General features: G+C 52.3%; 1 protein-coding gene across 1 annotated transcript; it reads right to left on the bottom strand.

Moving 5' to 3' along the window:
* Positions 1 to 2,508: 2,508 nt before the first annotated feature.
* Positions 2,509 to 10,364, bottom strand: LOC124967132 (zinc finger protein 264-like). The gene is made up of 4 exons (XM_047529183.1): positions 10,191 to 10,364; positions 9,049 to 9,175; positions 8,391 to 8,486; positions 2,509 to 4,708 (listed from the first exon to the last, which is right to left on the bottom strand). Exons 1-4 carry the CDS (start codon positions 10,200 to 10,202, stop codon positions 3,150 to 3,152), a joined length of 1,794 nt encoding a protein of 597 aa, XP_047385139.1. The 5' UTR covers positions 10,203 to 10,364; the 3' UTR covers positions 2,509 to 3,149.
* Between the last annotated feature and the right edge of the window lie 11,421 nt (positions 10,365 to 21,785).

Here is a 21,785-nt window from a genome sequence, read left to right as displayed (position 1 = left end):
GCCCTGGCCAGGGCTCAGGGTCAAGCCCTCACCTAGCCCTGGCCAGGGCTCAGGGTCAAGCCCTCACCTAGCCCTGGCCACGGCTCAGGGTCAAGCCCTCACCTAGCCCTGGCCACAGCTCAGGGTCAAGCCCTCACCGAGTCCTGGACAGAGCTCAGGGTCAAGCACTCACCGAGCACGCCCAGGCTCTGGCTCCGACACCAGCACCACACCACGAAGTGGAAACAACCAAAGACAACCTCCAGAAGGTATCTCACATGACGTGCCTGTGTAGCTCTGTACCTAATAAAACAAACACACAACCCAAGAGCCTTCAGAAAATTCTAAAAATCCTGGCACGAAGGTTTACTATAGAATGCCACCAATCATCACTAAATTAACCATAGGGTTCTCCAAAACCCAGAAGTGAATTCCTCCAACTCAAAACAGACATGGCAGTTACAACAGACCAGACAAACACCAGAAAGCAGCGTGCATGGGCCAGGCACAGTTGTGCACACCGCTGTCCCAGCTATTCAGGAGGCTGAGGCAGCACCACTCCAAGATCAAGGCTGGCCAGGACAACTGAGTCACAGCCTGCTTTAAAAAACCAAAACAATACAAGAAAGCAAGGATTAGCTAAAAGACAGTGTCCCTGGATTCAATCCCCAGTACCACTGGGGAAAACACACACATGCACATGACACTATCCATCAAAAAAATTACAAGAGGGAGGGACATGAAAAAAGAGAGAAAAACTTCCTCACCAAAATACAAGCAAATGGAATGATATCATATGACATTAAAAAAAAAAAGAATTATAGGGCTGGGGTTGTGGCTCAGTGGTAGAGAGTGTTTGCCTAGCATATGTGAGACACTAGGTTTGATTCTCAGCACTGCATATAGTAAGTGAATAAAATAAAGGTCCATCAGCAACTAAAAAACAATAATAATAATAATAATAAACCATACTCTACAAACAGTGATTTATTCTAAGAATGCAGGCTGGTTCAATATTCAATTTTTTTTTTCTTTTGGTACCAGGGATTGAACCCAGGGGCACTTATTCACTAAGCCACATCCCCAGCCTTTTTTTGTATTTTATTGCTAAGGTGCAAGGGCTGGCTTTGAACTTGTGATCCTCCTGCCTCAGTCTCCTGAGCTGCTGAGATTATAGGTGTGCATCACCGTGCCCAGTTCAATAATCCAATTCTTATCAATACATTATGTCAATAAGATATAGAAGGAAAATCATATGATCCTATCATGTGATATACAAAATGCATTTGACAAAATTCATGACAGAATCTCAAAACACTGGGAACAGAGGGACATTTTCTGTTTGAGGATGCAGCTCAGTGGCAAGGAACATGCCTAGCAGGCATAAGACCCTGGCAACCACATCCAGCCGTCTCTCTGCTGCCCAAACACTTATACTTAACAAGGAAAAACTGAAAACACTGTTTCTGTGCCACTCTGAAGAAGCAGGCCAGTATGGCTTTCATGCTCCATGTGGGAAGCACTGGATGTGCTAGAACACACACAAGAAGATCAGAAGGAAGAAAAAGCCATTTGTGGAGGACATTTTTAGGTGGAAAACCCCAAAGATTCTGTGAAAAGAAATGGCTAGAAATCATTATTTAAGCAAGACTGCATGATGGTAAAACCACGCACAAGGACATTATCATTGGGCATAGTCTCAAATACGTGAAAACTGAAAATCCATAGAAACGCCACACAAACTTGAAAGCAAACCAAACACGAGCAAAAAGCCCTAGGTGTGACTCCTAACAAAAATGTGCAGGATCTATGATGCCAAAATCATAAAACACTCATGAAACAATTGAGGAAATTTTAAACAGACACACACTATATTCATGAACTAAAGACCCAACACAGCAGAGAGATGTTCAATAAACTGATCAGATTTAATTTCCATGAAAAGTCTACCAAGATTTTTTTGTAATATTGAAAAGACTTATCCCAAAATGAATATGGAAAGTTAAAGGAACAAGAAATGCTAATGAGTTTTAAATAAGAATAATCACTTTACCCAGTTTGAAGAATTACAACTCAGCTACAGTAATCAATACACAGAAACCAAGAAAATGTCCACGTTAGGTTTTTAAAACCACATGAAGAATCAGGAGAAATGGCACATGCCAGTAATCCCAATTACTGGGATCCAGGAGGATCACAAGTTGAAAACCATCCTGCGTAACTTAGCAAAACCCTGATACAAAGCTTTAAGAAAAGAGAGAGAGAAAAAAGGGATCTGGGTGTAGTTCTAAAATAGAGCACTTGCCTAGCATGTGAGGCCCAAGGATTGATCACTAAAACCAAACCCCCCCCAAAATAAAAACAAAACATATGTATGTAAAAAAAAGGGTCCTTTTTTTTTTTTTTTTAAAGTCAACCCTTAAATAGTTTTGTTTTTGTGTTTATTTAGTGCCAAAGATTGAACCCAGGGGCACTTAACCACCAACCCACATCCCCAGTTCTTTTGTATATTTTATTTAGAGACAGGGTCTTGCTGCGTTGCTTAGGGCCTTGCTAAGTTGCTGAGGCTGGCTTTCAACTCATGATCCTCCTGCCTCAGTCTCCTGAGCTGCTGGGATTACAGGTATGAGTGCCACTGCACCCGGCTCAACCCTTAAACAGTCTTAACTGGAAAATACGATTCATATGTGAATTCTTATTGCCTTAATACAAATTACTTAATGGCCCAAGCCCCTTTATTTCTCATAAAGTCAAGGTCCTCAAGAGTAAAGAAACATTATGGAATACAGAAAATATAAAGTGAGAGTTTGCAGACCTCCCCTCAACTAACTTTCCGATAGTGGACACCAAGAAATATATATACAAGACACACTTTAAGGGTCAGGCCTTTGACCTCTGAAACTACACTCCCCTTGCCCCAGATAATCTAGAAATTAAAGATAAAGTGCCACAGGCTTGGCAGAAAGTCTGAAAAGACCTGTGTTTGTGTTTCATCATCTTCTACATCCCCTCCTTTTAAAAATAATTCCTGAGAAAACACAGCACTGTAAACGTGGAGGAAGGTATAGCTGACGGTTGTCCTATGTCCAGGTGTCTCCTGGGTGGACTCAGAATAAGGCTCTGGGCTGGGCCCATTTCCACCTGAGTCTCCAGATAACACATAACGTTTCTCATAGTGAAGACACTTGTGGTGTTTCTCTTTGGTATGAGCCATCAGACGCTGAGGACGATGTTTCCTCCGGCAATAGATTTCCCTTGGTGGTTACATTCAAAAAGTCTTTCCCCATGAGGAGTTCTCGGAGGGTAACGGAGGTATGAGTGCGTGTGAAAGGCGGCCCCTCCTCTGCCACACCGACCGGGTGCCTCCCAGTGTGCATTCTCTGGTGCTGAGTGAGGGAGGAGCTGCGGCTGAAGGCCTTTCCACACTCACTGCACTTATAGGGCTTCTCCCCTGTGTGGATGATGGCGTGCCGGATGAGGTTTGTGCTCCAGCAGAAGGATTTCCCACACTCCATACATTCAAAAGGCTTCTCCCCACTGTGAATCCGCTTGTGCCGAGTGAGGCCTGACATGCGGGCGAAGGCCTTCCCACACTGCACACACTCGTAGGGCTTCTCTCCGGTGTGGATGCTGAAGTGGCGAATGAGGTCCTTCCGGTTGGTGAAGGCTTTCCCACATTCCTTGCACTCGAAGGGCTTTTCTCCAGTGTGGGCCCTTTTATGCACGATGTACGTGGAGCAGTGGGTGAAGGCCTTCCCACAGTCACCACACACAAAGGGCTTCTCTCCGGTGTGGATGCGCTGGTGCCTCTTGAGGTAGGACCTGTGGTTGAAGGCCTTCCCGCACTCGAGGCACTGGAAGGGCTTCTCCCCGGTGTGGATGACGTAGTGGTGGATCAGGGCCGCGCTCTCCAGGAAGGCCTTCCCACACTCGCTGCACTCGTAGGGCTCCTTCCCAGTGTGAGTCTGCTGGTGCCACAGGAGGTACGACCTGTGCTTGAAGACCTGGCCGCACTCAAAACACTCATAGGGATTCTCCCCGCCGTGGACCACATAGTGTCTCAGGAACCCTCCCCTATGCCGGAAGACCTGCCCGCACTCAGCGCACACAAAGGACTTCTCTCCAGTGTGTCTCCTGCTATGCAAGACGAAATTGGAGCGGTGGGTGAAGGCCCTTCCGCACTCGCTGCACTGGTACGGCTTCTCCCCGCTGTGGATGCGCTGGTGCTGGGTGAGGTAGGACCTGCGGTTGAAGGCCTTCCCGCACTCCAAGCACTCATAGGGCCTCTCCCCCGTGTGGATCATCTGGTGCTGCAGGAGGTGCGTGCTCTTGATGAAGGTCTTCCCACACTCCGTGCACTCGTAGGGCTTCACTCCAGAGTGGATCTTCTCGTGTCCAGCAAGGAGGTGTTTCTTGTTAAACACTTTCCCACATTCGTTGCATTTGAAGATATTTTCCTCCTCATCCTGTACAATCCTTGAACCTGGGTCCTCAGCTGCCCCTAAACCACCATGTCCAGGGGTAACTGTCCCAGGAAGCTTCTCCTGCAGTTCTATGCCTGGTCTCAAGAGTCCCTCCTGCACTGCACATGGCCCGTCCTGACCCCTGGCTTCCACCAGCTGGGAGCACCCTGCGGCCCCTTGTGTTAACAGTACCTGGAGCGGGGCACCCTCAGACAAGGCTGGCTCACAAGTAGTAGGTTTGGTGGCTTTAGGTTTTCCACTGTCACCTGGAAGAAAATTCAACACACAACAGGGCCTGTTAGTAATCACAGAAGAACAAGATCATCACATCAATGAAAACATGGAACTGAAAACAGCCTCTCTGTCCACTTTGTTACCTCTGAACCTGAGGAGTGCAACATCTTTCCTCCTGGCCCTTGGACCCCAAACACCTTGAAAGCGAGACCAGGGGAGAGGCCAGGTCAGCATGCGGAGGGTCTGCAGTGGAGTAACTCCACAACTGCAGCCTGCACGAGGCTGGACAGAGCAACACTGTCCCTGTCTGGGGTGAGCTTCCCTAAGTGACACCATCCCGTGTTGCTCCAAGGTCACCAGGAAAGCGCAACGAATGAGGCCCACGTGGAAGACAGGAAGTGTGATGAGAGATCACAGCGGAAGTCACGTCTGGCGTTTGATCAATGTGAAGCCTCGAACACGAGGTATTTCTCGAATTTCTGTCTCACACATGGTGGGTTCCCAGGATGACAAGTGGCCATTTACACAAACAGGTACTCATGGTGGGCCCCTAGACAATTTACCCTGAAGAGATGACTCAGGGAAAGACCTGTCCACACCACTAACAGGAGACTGGCAGGCTTAAGATACCACACGTAAGCTGGACCTCAGTAGAGAAGCAGGAGACGGAGCCCAGGGTCAGCGAGTCTATCACTTAGCTCATGTCAGGAAGTGCCAGTGAAATCCTAGCAGAGGCTCTGGTGAGTCTCCAGGGCTACCAACACCCAGGCACATACTGCTGTGTTAACATCATAGTTAGTTTTTGGCCACTATGACCAACACCTAGCAACAACAACTTAAGAGGAGTAAAAATTTATTCAGCCCCTCGATGCAGGAAATTTTAACACTGCATATAAAGACACTGAAAAAGGTCTGCAGCAACAGAGAATTGATCAGTATAAACTGATGACTCTCCCCAATCCATGAGGGACTGGCACAAAGATGAAACCGGCAACGAAGAGAGAACATGAAGCTCAGAGACACTGACACATAGGATCTGGTGGACGGAGAAGGAAGCATGGCAATGCGAGGAGGAGAGAGGTTCCCCGGAGAGAGAAGGAACGTCGACGACTCACACAGGGACTGGCAGGGAGAGGGCTGACATCTCGACGTGTTCCACGCCAGCTGAGATCAGCAAGACTTAAGTACTGAGCACCCCCAGCAGGACTGAACACGTTCTACACAAGGCATGGGGTCAGTCCTGTACAGAGAGTCACGAACAGACTGTATTAAAATGAAAGCCTTGGCCAGGTGTGGTCGCACGCCTATAACCCCAGCGACTCAGGAGGCAAATTCAGGCACACCTCAGCACCTTAGTGAGGGCTTCAGCAGCCTACTGAGACCCTGTCTCCAAATAAAAATTAGAAAAGGATTGAGGATGTGGCTAAGTGGTTAAGCACCCCTGGGTTCACTCTCTGGAACCAAAAACATAAATAAAAAGTAAAAATCTTTATTAAACCCCCGAGACATTAAAGAGAGTTAGAGAAAAACATAGCTATGAAAAATATATCTGTAGCTCATACAACTGATAACAAGTATGACCAGGAACATACAAAAAATCCCTGTAAGTCGAGAAGAGAGAAGCAAACTAAAACTTACCCATGCAAGAATCTCATATCATTATTTTGCGCCAACTTAATGGGCACAAATTGAGCAATCTGCTTATCAAACATTGAACAGGATATACGTTGACAGAACCCACCATATTTTCCTGAAGAGCAAAGTGGGTTAGGCCCTTTAGAAACAGTAAGAACGATCATACAACCGGGCCTGAGGTGCACAATTGTAAAGCCAGCAGCTCTGGAGGCTGAGGCAGGAAGATCACAAGTTCTAGGCCAGCCTCAGCAATTTAGCAAGGCCCTAAAGCAATTGGGTTAGACCTTGTCTCAAAACTAAAAATAAAAGAAAGGACTGAGAATGTGGCTCAGTGCAAAATGTCCCTGGATTCAATTCCCAGTACCAAAACATAAAAAGAATGATCCCACAACCTTCAACAGCGGCAGTCTCAAATCCAATCATTTCAATCCTAGAATCATTATTAAAAATGCCCCTACACACAAGGATGATGATCAATAAATTGGAAAATCCACAGCTTCACTGCTTGGGAGCACAGAAACACGCAAACAATTAAATATCTGGAAAGGGAATGAAGGTATAGACACAGTGTAAACTATGAATATTTGTTTAGTTTTCAGGTGTAAGGAACCTGAACACATTTTTATTTGGAGAAGAATGAAATAGAAAATTGGAAAAAAAAAAAAAAAAAGCATACAAGTGAAGAAGGTCCACAGAAGGCTGTGATCCAGACTTGAGCACAGGAACTGTGGCCATGGCAGGGCAGGATCTCATCCCCCAGGAGAAGATAAGCTACAGCTCTAGGTGTGAGGGCCGAGAGCCAAGCAGCACTTGGGAGGGATGCTTCATTCCCACCTTGAACACATGCTGACACATCTGCAGCGCTATGCTGAGATGTCTGTGCCTGGACAACTGTCTGGAGGGCTGAGGTCGGGATAGCCTACTGGCTGGCAGGCTGTCCACTGGCCCTTGGGAGGAGGAAGAGGGCAGATCACACTTCCATTCTCAGGCCCTCAGACAGTCAAGGGAAGAGCTGAGGCCAACAAGGGGGACAGTAACTGAGGGGCTGTGAGACACACAAGACCCCAGTGCTGACTCAGCAGACCAAGGGACCAGCAGGGGGCAGAGACCATGGCTCTGCCGTGGCACCACCAACCCACAGATGGCGCTGCTGCCTCAGCAGCCACAGGTGGAAGAGACCCTGAGTCTCTGCTGCCAGTGCCAGACACGCAGGTCTGTGGAAGGAGAGATGGCAAGGAGGACAGGCAGACACGGGGGAAGGAATCAGCAGAGAAAAGCCCCTCCTCAGACTTCAGAGGGAAATGTGAGATGTTTTCACTGGCAATAACGAACACAAAAAGAACAACAAAGCTTATTTTCAAGGAGCCATTTGCCACGCTGGGACGCTATTCTGTGTTTTCATGAAGCAAGTGACAACTCCCCCAGATACGACCCAATGCAGAGATGACAGCGGCAGTCGACTTTGAGGACTACCTCAGGGTGTGGACTGGGATGCTCAAGACGCCGTCTGTTCTCTTGGACACACAGCTTAGCCACTTCTCCCAGCACAGGGACCCAAGAGCGTGGTCAAATGCCTAGTTCCCTTGGGTGGGATGCGAGGGGACTGGGGTCTCTGGAAGTGGGGGTGATGGCCCTACCTGGAGAATGGTGGGAAGACCACTCAGATAACAAGGAACCTGGAGGAGCTCCCCATGCCCCTCACAGGCCTGGGGACAGTGAGAATCACAACTAACACACGCAGAGCTGCTGGTCTTGAGAGACAGATGCGACAGCTGGTACTGACTCAGCCACCCTTTTAAAAAGCAAGGGAGCCTTCAACCTCACTAGGGCCTCAGAGCTGGTGATGGCCAACCCCAGTTTCGTGGAGCCCTGGGACAGGTCTTAGCTCACCATCCTCACTCTTTCCCAGGACCTGGAACAAGATGATGGGTTTGGCTGACCAGAGGAGTACAGGTCAAAGGGCACCATGGCTCCAAAATCCAGAGGTCACAGTAGGATGCTCCCCAAGAGATTCCAGGGCCAGTGTCTCCCCTATCTCAAGCCTGCAGGGCTCCCAATGGCCAAGGTCGTGGCTCCTACCTGGACAGGTGCTCTGGTAGAGGTCTATCATCACCGTCCATAGCTGCTGCCCGTGCTCCAGCTGGAAGATCAGCTCAGGGTTGGGAATAGGATACCCTGTTTGGGGACAAAAAAAAGGGACAGAGGACACAGATTTTGTGAAAAGCAGCAACACCCTCTGGCTCCTCCAGGCCTAGAGGATGGGGGCCAGCCCTTGGGATGAAGCCTCTCCCAGCAGAACAAACAGCTGACTCGGGACCTGGAACCAAGGCTGGCCATCCATGCTGCATGCACACTTTACCCCAACGTGCACTCGGGAGCTGGCATGTGTGGGGGCTAGTCAAGCAAGCTGAATGCACTGCGTCATCTCTAAACTGAATGATATTTATGCAGTAATTCAGGGGGAAACAGACATTTAAAATATTCTCTTTTCACTCAAAGCAAGCTATGTGTAATTTGTCAGTTTTCCTTTCCTAGCCAAATACCTAAGTTTCAGCAATGCACTGAAAAAAAGGAGATCTACTTAGCTCACGATTTTGGAGGCTTTCGATCTAACTCAGGCAACCCACTGGTTCAGCCTCAGTATGAATGATGTTGTACCGGAGCAGGTGAGTGGGATCATGTGAAGATACAGATGTCAAGTGCAGGTCCACTGCATGGTGGAGGGGCAAGTTCTTACCCAGGGAGACCAGGAGTCCACAGTTTTCCAGCATCACCTCCTGGTACAAGGTCCTCTGAGCTGGGTCCAACTGCCCCCACTCCTCCTGGGTGAAAGTCACAGCCACATCCTCAAAGGTCACAGAGCCCTGGAAAGTCAAATAGAGGGAGTACTATTGTCGTGGGCTGCTCCAAGAGATAGGAGAGTCTGTGCTTCACCAAAAACATACAGAGATGAACACCTAAATCACAAGGTGTTTCTTTACTGAGGGCCCTGCTCCACGCTGGGCTCCGGGAGGGAGGAGGAGCTGCTTGAACATAATGCCGTGTAAGGGAGAAACACCGCCTATGCAGAACCATCAGAGTAGGGCAGTCAGTGGAATCGACTTCCGCAGTGAGATGCAGACAGGGCTCGATCTAGGACATCAGAGGCCTGGGAAACAATGACAATGGCGCTGCCCGTGCAACCTGAGCTTTTCTGGTCCAGCCAGGCGCTGCCCCAGGCTGAGGCCTCACGTTCTGTGTTCAAGAGACTACCCAGCTTAAAAAGTCAGACTCATGGAGTCTGAAACCAGACATCCCTTCCCGATGGTTTTACCTGGGAAACTCCACTTCTAGATCAAGAAGGTAGTTCCACTTGATCAGTAACGGTGGCGGGACGCCCATGTTCGGTGTTGGGGGGTTTCCTCCTCCCTCCACAGCCCCCCGGCCCTCCTGCCATCAAGCCCACTGTCACAGTAAGCGGCCAAGGCTGAGCTTACCATTCACACACCCTAACACCACGGGCAGAATGTGACCAGTGACTAAGGACCGAGGCTGGGCAGCGCGTGCGCCGTGCCTGCTCCTAAGAACACTGAAGTCAACTGGAACGCCTGTGCGCGCGTGCCCGCAGAGGCGCAGCCCTGCTCCTGCGGAGCCGGGCGCAGGCTGCCGACCCCGGGCGCTAAGGGCCCTCAGACCCCGGGGCCGCGGGTTACCCAGCTCCTGCCCGTTTGCTGGACGCCGACGGCCCTGTCCGCGGGCCGCCAGGCAGCACAGGCGCAAAGGGCCGCCGCCCCGCGCGGGCCACGGCGCCTCCCGACGACCCCCGGCCTTCCCCCGGCCGGCCCGCGGGGACGGTGCCCCGAGGCCGGGTGCTCGTCGCGCCCGGCGTCCCGCACTCACCGGCGCGGCCATCGCGGGCCCGCGGCGCGCTCCTCACGGGCCCTCGGGCCGCCGCGGCGCTGGCGGCGGGTGAGGCGAGGTCCGCGGGCGGCCAGGACAACGCCGCAGGCGGACGGGCCGAAGGATGGTGCGGGCGGCGAGGCCCGCAGGACCAGCCCGGAAGTCCAGACCGCAGAGACCTGAGGGCAGAGACAAATGGCGCCGCGGCTACCGCCCGGAAGTCCCGCCCCCGCAGAAACCCGCGGGTCCCGGGCGGTGATTGGCCCGGCGCCTGCCGCTCGCGCGGAGCACAGCCTTCTGGGTACCGTAGTTTCCCCGCCCGTGCGCGGCGCTGGACTCCCAGCGTATGAGGGCGGAGGGCGGAGGACCCGGCGGGGAGGCCGGGCGGGGAGGCCCGGCGGCCCTTTGGTCGGTAGGGCCGGAGTGGAGGACGCGCCGCACTGCAGCGGCCTGAGACTCGGAAGGCTCGGGTGTCAAGGCCGCGCCGCGCTGGACGGCGGTGGGAACTTCAGCAGGGAGAGCCCGCGGGTCCCGGGGTGCCATTCAGGCCACGCGGTCCCCAGGCGGCGGCAGGGGGGCCGGACCCAGCCTTCTTTCCCGTGTGCCGACCGCGGGCGAAGGGCCTTGTCTGGCCTCGTGCCTCCTCGGGTCCTTAAACGCGGGCCACCGTGAGCCGAAATAAAGTCTCCTCCGACACGTTGGTCGCCCCGCTCTTTGTCGCACGTCGAGCAGCTGTGACAGCGAATGGGACAACAGGGGCAGCGCCTGCCGCCTTCAGGTGCCGGCCAGGTGTGCCGCGCCCCGTTGGCCCAGCTCTGCGGTTCCCGTCGCCTCCACGGCGCGAGGGTGCGAGAAGCTCCCAGCCCCGGCCCGCCCACACCCGCGCGGACTCGGTGCTGGGGTCCGCTTTTCCACCGCCGTGACCAGAACTCCCGAGGAGCGACTGTAGAGAAGGGGAGTTTATCTGGGGCACAGGTCAGAGGTCTCAGTCCAGAGACAGCTGGCTCCATTCCTGGAGGACCTGGACTCAGGACGTGATTTGAGGCAGACTCTGCTCCTCGGGGACAAGATAAAACCCCCAAAGGCCGCCCTGGACTCAACTTGGTCACCATCCAGCTGATCACCTGAGGGGATTAATGAAATGGTCACATTCCGGGTTCAACCCGATCCCCTCAGATCTGAACCTGAAAACCCACTTACTCACCTGCAGACCTTGCAGAGCCCACTCAGATCAACTCCACACATTTGCGGACACACTCGACTCACATCCAAAACTTGCTAACCAACTCACTTCAAATGCAGACCTTGCAGAGCCCACTCACCTCACCTGCCAACCTTGCAGAACCTGCTTACCTCACCTGCAGAACTCGTAGAGTCACACACCTCACCTGCAGAACTTGCAGAGCCCACTCACCTCAACTCCAGACCTTGCAGAGCCCACTCACCTCAACTCCAGGCCTTGCAGACCCACTCAGCTCACCTACAGTCTTTGCAGACCCACTCATCTCATCTCCAGACGTTGCAGAGCCCACTCACCTCACATGCAGACCTTGCAAAGCCCACTCTCCTCACCTCCAGTACTTGCAGAGCCCACTCATATCAACTCCAGACCTTGCAGACCCACTCAGCTCACCTCCAGACCTTGCAGACCCACTCATCTCATCTCCAGACGTTGCAGAGCCCACTCACCTCACATGCAGACCTTGCAAAGCCCACTCTCCTCACCTCCAGTACTTGCAGAGCCCACTCATATCAACTCCAGACCTTGCAGACCCACTCAACTCACCTCCAGACCTTGCAGAGCCAACTCACCTCAACTCCAGACCTTGCAGAGCCCACTCAGCTCACCTCCAGACCTTGCAGACCCACTCACCTCAACTCCAGACCTTGCAGAGCCCACTCACCTCACATGCAGACCTTGCAAAGCCCACTCTCCTCACCTCCAGTACTTGCAGAGCCCACTCATATCAACTCCAGACCTTGCAGACCCACTCAGCTCACCTCCTGACCTTGCAGACCCACTCACCTCAACTCCAGACCTTGCAGAGCCCACTCACCTCACATGCAGACCTTGCAAAGCCCACTCTCCTCACCTCCAGTACTTGCAGAGCCCACTCATATCAACTCCAGACCTTGCAGACCCACTCAGCTCATCTCCAGACCTTGCAGAGCCAACTCACCTCAACTCCAGACCTTGCAGACCCACTCAGCTCACATGCAGACCTTGCAAAGCCCACTCTCCCACCTCCAGACCTTGGAGAGCCCACTAACCTCTCCTGTAGTCCATGTCGAGCCCACTGACTTCACCTGCATTCCGTGCAGAGCCCACTCACCTCACCTACAGACCTTGCAGAGCCCACTCACCCCACCTGCAGTCCTTGCAGAGCCCACTAACCTCACCTCCAGACCTTGCAGAGCACTCTCACCGAGTCTGCAGTCCTTGCAGAGCCCACTCACCTCACCTGCAGAACTTGTAGAGTCCACTCTCCTCACCTCCAGACCTTGCGAGCCCACTCACCTCACCTGCAGTCCATGCCGAGCCCACTCACTTCACCAGAAGTCCTTGCAGAGCCCACTCACCTCACCTCCAGTCCTTGCAGAGCCCACTCACCTCACCTACAGACCTTGCAGAGCCCACTCACCCCACCTGCAGTCCTTGCAGAGCCCACTAACCTCACCTCCAGACCTTGCAGAGCACTCTCACCGAGTCTGCAGTCCTTGCAGAGCCCACTCACCTCACCTGCAGAACTTGTAGAGTCCACTCTCCTCACCTCCAGACCTTGCGAGCCCACTCACCTCACCTGCAGTCCATGCCGAGCCCACTCACTTCACCAGAAGTCCTTGCAGAGCCCACTCACCTCACCTCCAGTCCTTGCAGAGCCCACTCACCTCACCTCCAGTCCTTGCAGAGCCCACTAACCTCACTTCCTGAAATTGCAGAGCCCCTCACCTCATCTGCCGACCTTGCAGAGCCACTCACCTCACCTGCAGACCTTCCTTACCCACTCACCTCACCTGCAGTCTTGCAGAGCCCACTCTCCTCACCTCCATTCCTAGCAGAGCCCACTCACCTCACCTGGAGACATTCCTTACACACTCACCTCAACTGCACTCTTTCAGAGCCCATTCACCTCACCTCCAGTCCTTGTAGAGCCCACTAGCCTCACCCGCAGTCCTTGCAGAGCACACTCACCTCACCTCCAGTCCTTGCAGACCCACTAACCTCAACTCCTGAACTTGAAGACCCCACTCACCTCATCTGCAGACATTCCTTACCCAATCACCTCACCTGCAGTCCTGGCAGAGCCCACTCTCCTCAACTCCAGTCCTTGCAGAACCCACTCACCTCATCTACAGACCTTGCTGAGCCCCCTCACCTCAACCCCAGTCTTTGCAGTGCCCACTCACCTCAACTCCAGACCTTGCAGACCCATTCTCCTCACCTCCAGACGTTGCAGAGCCCACACACCTCACCTCCAGTCTTTGAAGAGCCCACTCACTTCACCTACAGACCTTGCGGAGCACACTCACCTCACCTCCAGTGATTGCAGAGCCCACTCACTTCACCTACAGACCTTGCGGAGCACACTCACCTCACCTCCAGTCCTTGCAGAGCCCACTCACCTCATCTCCTGACCTTGCAGAGCCCCTCACCTCATCTGCCGACCTTGCAGAGACCACTCACCTCACCTGCAGACCTTCCTTACCCACTCACCTCACCTGCAGTCTTGCAGAGCCCACTGTCCTCACCTCCAGACGTTGCAGAGCCCACTCTCCTCACATGCAGTCCTTGCAGAGCCCTCTCACCTCACCTCCAGTTCTTGCAGAGCAAACTCTCCTCACCTGCATTCCTTGCAGAGCCAACTCACCTCACTTCCAGACCTTGCAGAGCCCAATGTCCTCACCTCCAGTCCTTGTAGAGCCCATTCACCTCACATGCAGTCTTTGCAAAGCCCACTCTCCTCAACTGCAGAACATACAGAGCCCACTCTTCTCACCTCCAGTGCTTGCAGAGCCCATTCACCTCAACTCCAATCCTTGCAGAACTCCCTCTCCTCACCTGCAGTACCTGCAGAGTCCTCAAACCTCACCTGCAGTCCTTCCAGACCCCACTCACCTCATCTGCACACCTTGCAGAACCCACTCACCTCACCTGCAGTCCTTAGGGAGCCCACTCACCTCACCTCCATCCTTGCAGAGCACACTCACCTCAGCTCCAGTCCTTGAAGAGACCACTCTACTCACCTCCAGTCCTTTCAGAGCCCACTCACCTCACCAGAAGACATTGCAGAGCCCACTCACCTCACCTTCAGACCTTGCAGAGCCCACTAACCTCACCCGTAGTCCTTGCAGAGCCCACTCACCTCACCCGTAGTCCTTGCAGAGCCCACTCACCTCACCCGTAGTCCTTGCAGAGCCCATTCACCAAAGCTCGTCATTGCAAAGCCCTCTCACCTCACCTGCAGTCCTTGCAGGGCCCACTCACCTCATCTCCAGACCTTGCAGAGCCCATTCTCCTCACCTCCATTCCTTGCAGAGCCCACTCAGCTCACCTGCAGTCCTTCCCGAGCCCACTCACCTCACCTGCAGACCTTGCAGACCCCACACACCTCATCTGCAGACCTTGCAGAGCCCACTCTCCTCACCTCCAGTCCTTGCAGAGCCCACTCTCCTCACCTCCAGACCTTGCAGAGCCCACTCACCTCACCTCCAGTCCTTGCAGAGCCCACTCAGCTCACCTCCAGACCTTGTAGTCCCACTCACTTCACCTGCAGACATTCCTTACCCACTCGCCTCACCTGCAGTCCTTGCAGAGCCCACTCACCTCACCTCCAGACCTTGCAGTGCCTGCTCACCTCATCTCCTGACTTTGTAGAGCCCACTCACATCACCTCCAGGCCTGTAGACCCACTCACCTCCCCTCCAGACCTTGCAGAGCCCTCTCATTTCTCCAAACCTTGCATCACCTCACACAGGAGATTTCTGGGATGCCTCGCATCCAAACCATAACAAGTGGCTTCCTGTGTTTTCTGCCTCCATCCTCCCCCATCTGGAGCTCATTCCTGCCGGCCCCAGAGCCAGCCTCTGAAAACCCAAGTGCAGAGGAGGAAGGCCAGTGTGGATCCTCCAAGCCCCTGCGTGGGTGTTCAAGCTCTCGTACGACGTCTGTTCTTGAGTGTGAGCCTGATTTGTGACTCAGGTCTGGACACATAAACTAGGCCCAAATACTGGAATGCATGATTCTGAGTACATGGTTGTGTTCATCGAGTGGGTTGCTCACCTTGCTAACTCTCTTTCCCCGTAGACTTGGCGAAACATGCAGCCATGTCAGTAAACCCCATGTTGTACTGCGGGTGACTTCCAGGACCCAGGGTAACTCACCAGCACACAGTTGGAAACTGACATTACCAGTCCTTACATGGCAAGAAAATAAGTTCTAGCAAAAAGTCAAGTGGGTTTCTAGCCGGGCTTGGTGGCACACACCTGTGATCCCAGTAGCCTTGGAGGCCGAGACAGGAGGATTGCAAGTTCAAAACCAGTCTCAGCCCTTAGCAAGACCCTGTCTCAAAACAAACCAAAAATAAAATAAAAAGGGCTAAGAATGTGACCTGGTGGTTAAGCATCCTGGGGTTCAATCCCCAGAAAATAAAGTGTGAACCTCACAAGGACAAGGCCACTGGTTTTATTCACTGCTGTATCCTGAGTCATAAACAATGTTTGGTACTTAGCAGTCCCAATGCAGATGCCTCAGTAAGATCTCCTGACGCCCTTGCCCTCAGTCTTGGAAAGTTATGTGTGCTTATGTTGTTTTTATGACAGTGTCTCACTCTGTTGCTGAGCCTGGCCTCAAACTCCTGGGCTCAGGTGATCCTCCTGCCTCAGCCTCCCAAGTAACTAGGACTACAGGCACTTTCCACTACATCTAGCTGCTAACTTTGGTAAATTAATCATTTGGATGTACCACAGCTCATTTTCCCAATCTCCAAATGAAGGACATCTTGTTCGTTACCAAGTTTAAGCAACTAGGAATGATGCTGCTATAAAATCCATGTCTGAGGTTATTTATGGACATGAGTTTTCAGGTCACTTGAATAAATACCAAGCAGACAGTTGCTGAATTCTATGGTAAAATTATGTTCAGTTTTGTAAGAAACTTGCAAACTGTCTTCTGCAGGGTGTGTTCCGCTTTGAATTCTTGCCCAGCAATGAACAAGAGATCCCTGGGGCCCGAGTGTTCACTGGTGTTTGTCATTGGAGTTTTGGGCTGGGGCATCCTGAGTCGGGTAGTGGTGGCACGTTGGTCAACGTGAAGTGCCCTAATGCCACGCCAGGTTGAATGTCTTTCTTTGTGCCTACTTGCCGTCTATCTTCTTGGTGAGATGTCTGTTTTGGTCTTTTGTATTTTTTTAATTGGGTTTTTCATTTTCATTTTGAACTTAAGAGCGCCTTGTATGTTTGAGATAACAGTCATTTTGGGGTTTGTTTACAGTACTGGGGTGCTCTACCACCAAGCTTAGCCCACCTCCATTTTGTAAGTCATATTTTCAGACAGGGTCTCACTAAGTGGCCCAGGCTGGCCTGGAACCTGCGATCCCCTTACTTCAGCCTCCCGAGTCACTGGGATCACGGGATTACAGGACCACAGGCGCGTGCCACCCCACCAGCAAACGCTTGGCTGGTCCGTTTTGTTTTGGGTGGTATTGGGGTTCAGGCCCAGGTGGACAGCAGTCTTTTGTCAGGTGTGTCCTGTGAGGACGTCGCTCACACTTTGTGGCTGTCTTTTCATTTTCTTTACATTGTCTTTACAACCAGAAGTTTATGATTCAGGACTTTTTTACACTGGGGATCTAAGGCAGGGCCCCAGGCCGAGCCAGTGCTCCACGGCCGAGCTACATCTCCAGCACAGAAGTCTTGGACTTCAGTGAGTCCAGTTTATTGGTCTCTTTTCACGTACCGTGATGTGGGTGCTGTACCTGAAAAGTCACCACCTACCAGGGTCACCGAGGCTTTCGTCTGCATTGTCTTCTAGAGCATTATGGTTTTGCATTTCATGTTTAACTCTGCGATGGATCTCGAGGGTTTGTGTGTGTGTGTGAAAGGCGTGAGGTCAGTGCCTAGACTGGTTTTCCTGTGACCGTCCCTGTCCAGGGACTGGTTGAGAAGACTCATCTTGCTGGGTTTTCCTGTGACCGTCCCGTGTCCAGGGACTGGTTGAGAAGACTCATCTTGCTGGGTTTTCCTGTGACCGTCCCGTGTCCAGGGACTGGTTGAGAAGACTCATCTTGCTGGGTGCATCGGCACACCTGTCCCCTCAGCGACTCAGGCTGAGGCAGGAGGATGGCAGGTGGGAACCCAGCCTCAGCAACTTAGTGAGACCCTGTCACAAAATAAAACATAAGAAGGCCTGGGGTGTGACTCAGTGATAGGGCACCCCTGGGCCCAATCCCTTGTGCCAAACAAATTTTAAAGAAAAAACTTACCTCTGCTCTGCTGTTTTGCTTTTGCTCTTCGTTGATCGTTTTGCTGTGTTTATGTATCTACATGGGTCTGTTTCTGGACTCTGTTCTGTCCCATTGTCCTTGTTGCCTATTTATTCACCACACGGCAGAGTGTGGCTTCATAGTAGATTTAAGGCTGAGAAGCTGGGGCACAGCTCAGCGGTCCAGCCTTGCATAGCAAGCTTGAGGGGCCCTGGATTGGATCCCCAGCACTGCAAAGAAACACCCACCCCCCCAAAAATAAAATTCTCTGGGTTGAGGGCTCATAGACTGCATCCCTAAGTGTTTGTGTACACCTCCAAATTGGTGAATGAGTCTCCAAAGCCCCCAGTCTAATTTAAAATTGAATATTTTAGCAGGGCATGGTGGTGCACACCTGTAACCCCTGTCATCCGGGAGGCCGAGGCAGGAGGATCTCAAGTTCAAAGCCAGCCTCAGCAAAAGAGAGGCGCTAAGCGGCTCAGTGATACCCTGTCTCTACAAAATAGGGCTGGAGATGTGACTCAGTGGTCAAGTACCCTTGAGTTCAATCCCCAGTACCCGTCCCCCCCCCAAAAAAAAAAAGAAAAGAAAAAAATTGAATATTTCATAAAATGGTCTGGAAGGATTTGTACTAAAATGGAGAAACCGGCTTTGGTTACTTATCTTTTGTGTGTTTTGCCGGAGCAGGGGAGGGGAAGGCTATTTACACTAGTGGATATTGACCTTGGGGTGCTCCACTACTGTGCCACATCCCCAGCTCTCTTTTTGGCTTTTTCTGTTTGTTTGTTTTGAGACAGGGTTGCTGAGGCCAGCTTTAAACTTGAGATCCTCATCTCAGCCTCTGAGTTTCTGGGATTTTAGGGATGGCCACCATGCCTGGCTGGTTACCCCTTCTTAGAGTCTTGGTTTTGATCTACTATCAACTATCTTATACCCCTTACCTTTCTGAGAGCATCTGAGAGACCATGGTAGTGGTGGTAAGGGATGGGAGGAGACACATGAGCTGACATTCAGGTCCCTCTGCATGGCAACCATTTCTGCTGTGAGGCTCTTGCCAGAAACACATGACCTGAGACCAGAGAGGTGACCACAAACAGTCCAGACTGAGGGACACACAGAAGAAATGAGGGTAGATGCAACAAAACATATATTATACCTGACGATTCTAGGGGATAGTCAAATGTGTGCTCATAGGGGTGGGTTGAAACTTGGGGAAAGGTTTGGTTTTCAAACCGAGAACATGGCCCCCAAACCACTTGACTACCTGACCTTGATTCCACCCGAGGGTTTCAAACAGGAAAGTCTGGGTGTGAACTCCATTGATTTCAATCCTTGCCATCTAGGCCTGGATCAATATCCAGAGGGAGCTATGGAGAGAGGGAAGAAGGCACTGGACAGCGTGGAAGTGGTGGCCCTGCGGCGCTAGGCTTCAGTGACCATCCAGCTGACCGCCATCTGCCGTCCTCCTCTCAAGAGGGCTTCTGGTTTTCCCTGGAATGCATTTTCTCTAGTTTGCGTTACTCTTTTTGTAGTACCAGGGATTGGACCCAGGGTGCTCTACCACAGAGCCACGTTCCCCAGCCCTTTTTACGTTTTATTTATTTATTTTTATTTTTTTTTAAATTTTTATACTTTAAAATTTTTTTAGTTGTTGATGGACCTTTATTTTATTCATTTATTTATAATAAATGGTGCTGAGAATCGAACCCAGTGCCTCACACATGTGAGGCAAGTGCTCTACCACTGAGCCACAGCCTCATCCCCTTACTTTTTGTTTTGAGACAGGGACTTGTGAAGTTGTGGTCTCAGTCTCAGGGGTCACTGGGATTACAGGCATGCACCAGTAGCCTGGCTGGTGTATGCTATTCATACTGGCACAATTGACATTTGGCACAAATCCTTCCTGGTTACATAATAATCACTCATGCACCACTAAAGTCTTCCTTTGGGTAGTGGGGTCAAGTCCAGGCTTGGGCACAAAGACCCTCAGGTACTTCCTGGGGTACCAGGGTCTGCCCTGATGTCCTGGCTGTAGGGCTCAGCCTTGTTCTCCTTCCCAGACGACATCCTGTCCTGTGGCACAGAGCCAAGGATTTTCCCGTGCATTGGTGTCATGGTTTACATATGAGCTGTCCCAAAGGCTCATGTGTGAAACCATGCAGGGAAGTTTACAGATAAGTGATTGTTATTAATAAATGCATCGGTGCCTATAGGCATGAAGTAGGTGGTAGCAGGTAGGGTGGAGCTGGAGGAGGTCCCTGGAAAAGTGCATTTTGTTCTCCTTGAGCAGAGGTCTCTCCCTGCTTCCTGATCATCATGTCCAGAGCCTCTTTCCTCCACCACACTCTTCCACCACGATGTTCTGCTCACCTTGAGCCCACAGGAAAGGAACCTGTGGTTGATGAATTGAGACATCTGAAACCTGCCCGAGGAGACTCCATGGTGTAGGACAGCAGCTCTCAGGCTGTGCCTGCCCTGGTGACTCCATGGTGTAGAACAGCAGCTCTCAGGCTCTCCCTGCTCTAGTGACTACATGGTGTAGAACAGCAGATCTCAGGCTGTGTTGGCCCTGAGAGACACCATGGTGTAGAACAGCAGCTTTCAGGCTGTGCCTGCCCTAGTGACTCCATGGTGTAGAACAACAGCTCTCAGGCTGTGCCTGCCCTCAGTGACTCCATGGTGTAGGACACCAGCTCTCATGCTGTGCCTGCCCTGGTGACTCCATGGTGTAGAACAGCAGCTCTCAGGCTCTGCCGGCCCTGGTGACTCCATGTTTTAGAACAGCAGCTCTCAGGCTGTGCCTGTCCTGGTGACTCCATGGATAGGACAGCAGCTCTCAGGCTAGTCCTGCCCTGGTGATTCCATAGTGTAGAACAGCAGCTCTCAGGCAGTGCCTCTACTGGTGAATCCATGGTGTAGAACAGCAACTCACAGGCTGTGCCTGCCCTAGTGACTCCATGGTGTGGAGAACAGCAGCTCTCAGGCTGTGCCTGCCCTGAGTGACTCCATGGTGTAGAACAGGAGCTCTCAGGCTGTGCCTGCCCTAGTGACTCCATGGTGTAGAACAGCAGCTCTCAGGCTGTGCCTGCCCTAGTGACTCCATGGATAGGACAGCAGCTCTCAGGCTGTGCCTGCCCTGGTGACTCCTTGGTGTAGAACAGCAGCTCTCAGGCTGTGCCTGCCCTGAGTGACTCCATGGTATAGGACAGCAGCTCTCAGGCTGTGCCTGCCCTGGTGACTCCATGGTGTAGAACAGCAGCTCTCAGGCTGTGCCTGCCCTGAGTGACTCCATGGTATAGGACAGCAGCTCTCAGGCTGTGCCTGCCCTGGTGACTCCATGGTGTAGAACAGCAGCTCTCAGGCTGTGCCTGCCCTGGTGACTCCATGGTGTAGAACAGCAGCTCTCAGGCTGTGCCTACCCTAGTGTCTCAAAGGTGTGCAGAACAGCAGCTCTCAGGCTGTGCCTGCCCTGAGTGACTCCATGGTGTAGAACAGCAGCTCTCAGGCTGTGCCTGCCCTGAGTGACTCCATGGTGTAGAACAGCAGCTCTCAGGCTGTGCCCACCCTAGTGACTCCATGGATAGGACAGTAGCTCTCAGGCTGTGCCTGCCCTGGTGACTCAATGGTGTAGAACAGCAGCTCTCAGGCTGTGTCTGCCCTCAGTGACTCCATGGCGTAGGACAGCAACTCTCAGGCTATGCCTTCACTGAGTGACTCCATGGTATAGGACAGTAGCTCTCAGGCTGCGCCTGCCGTGAGTGACTGAATGGTGTAGAACAGCACCCTTCAGGATGTGCCTGCCCTGAGTGAATCCATGGTGTGCAGAACAGCAGCTCTCAGGCTGTGCCAGCCCTGGTGACTCCATGGTGTAGAACAGCTGCTCTCAGGCTGTGCCAGCCTAGTGACTCCATGGTGTGCAGAACAGCAGCTCTCAGGCTGTGCCTGCCCTGAGTGACACCATGGTGTAGAACAGCAGCTCTCAGGCTGTGCCTTCTCTGGTGACTCCATGGTGTAGAACAGCAGCTCACAGGCTGTGACTGCCCTGTTTTACTCCATGGTATAGGACAGCATCTCTCAGACTGTGCCTGCCCTGGTGACTCCATGTTGTAGAACA

The sequence above is a fragment of the Sciurus carolinensis genome, chromosome 16 (genome assembly GCF_902686445.1).
Source record: "Sciurus carolinensis chromosome 16, mSciCar1.2, whole genome shotgun sequence".
Classification (NCBI taxonomy): domain Eukaryota; kingdom Metazoa; phylum Chordata; class Mammalia; order Rodentia; family Sciuridae; genus Sciurus; species Sciurus carolinensis.
Note: the sequence above shows the minus strand (reverse complement) of the source record. Positions and strands in the feature narration are given on the sequence as shown.

Excerpts from the sequence above, each read along its gene's own strand:
- LOC124967132 (XM_047529183.1), bottom strand. Across the intron at positions 8,487-9,048 it reads TGGACTCCTGGTCTCCCTGG|GGTATCCTATTCCCAACCCT; the intron begins GTAAGAACTTGC and ends GTCCCCAAACAG. Across the intron at positions 4,709-8,390 it reads CTACCAGAGCACCTGTCCAG|GTGACAGTGGAAAACCTAAA; the intron begins GTAGGAGCCACG and ends ATTTTCTTCCAG.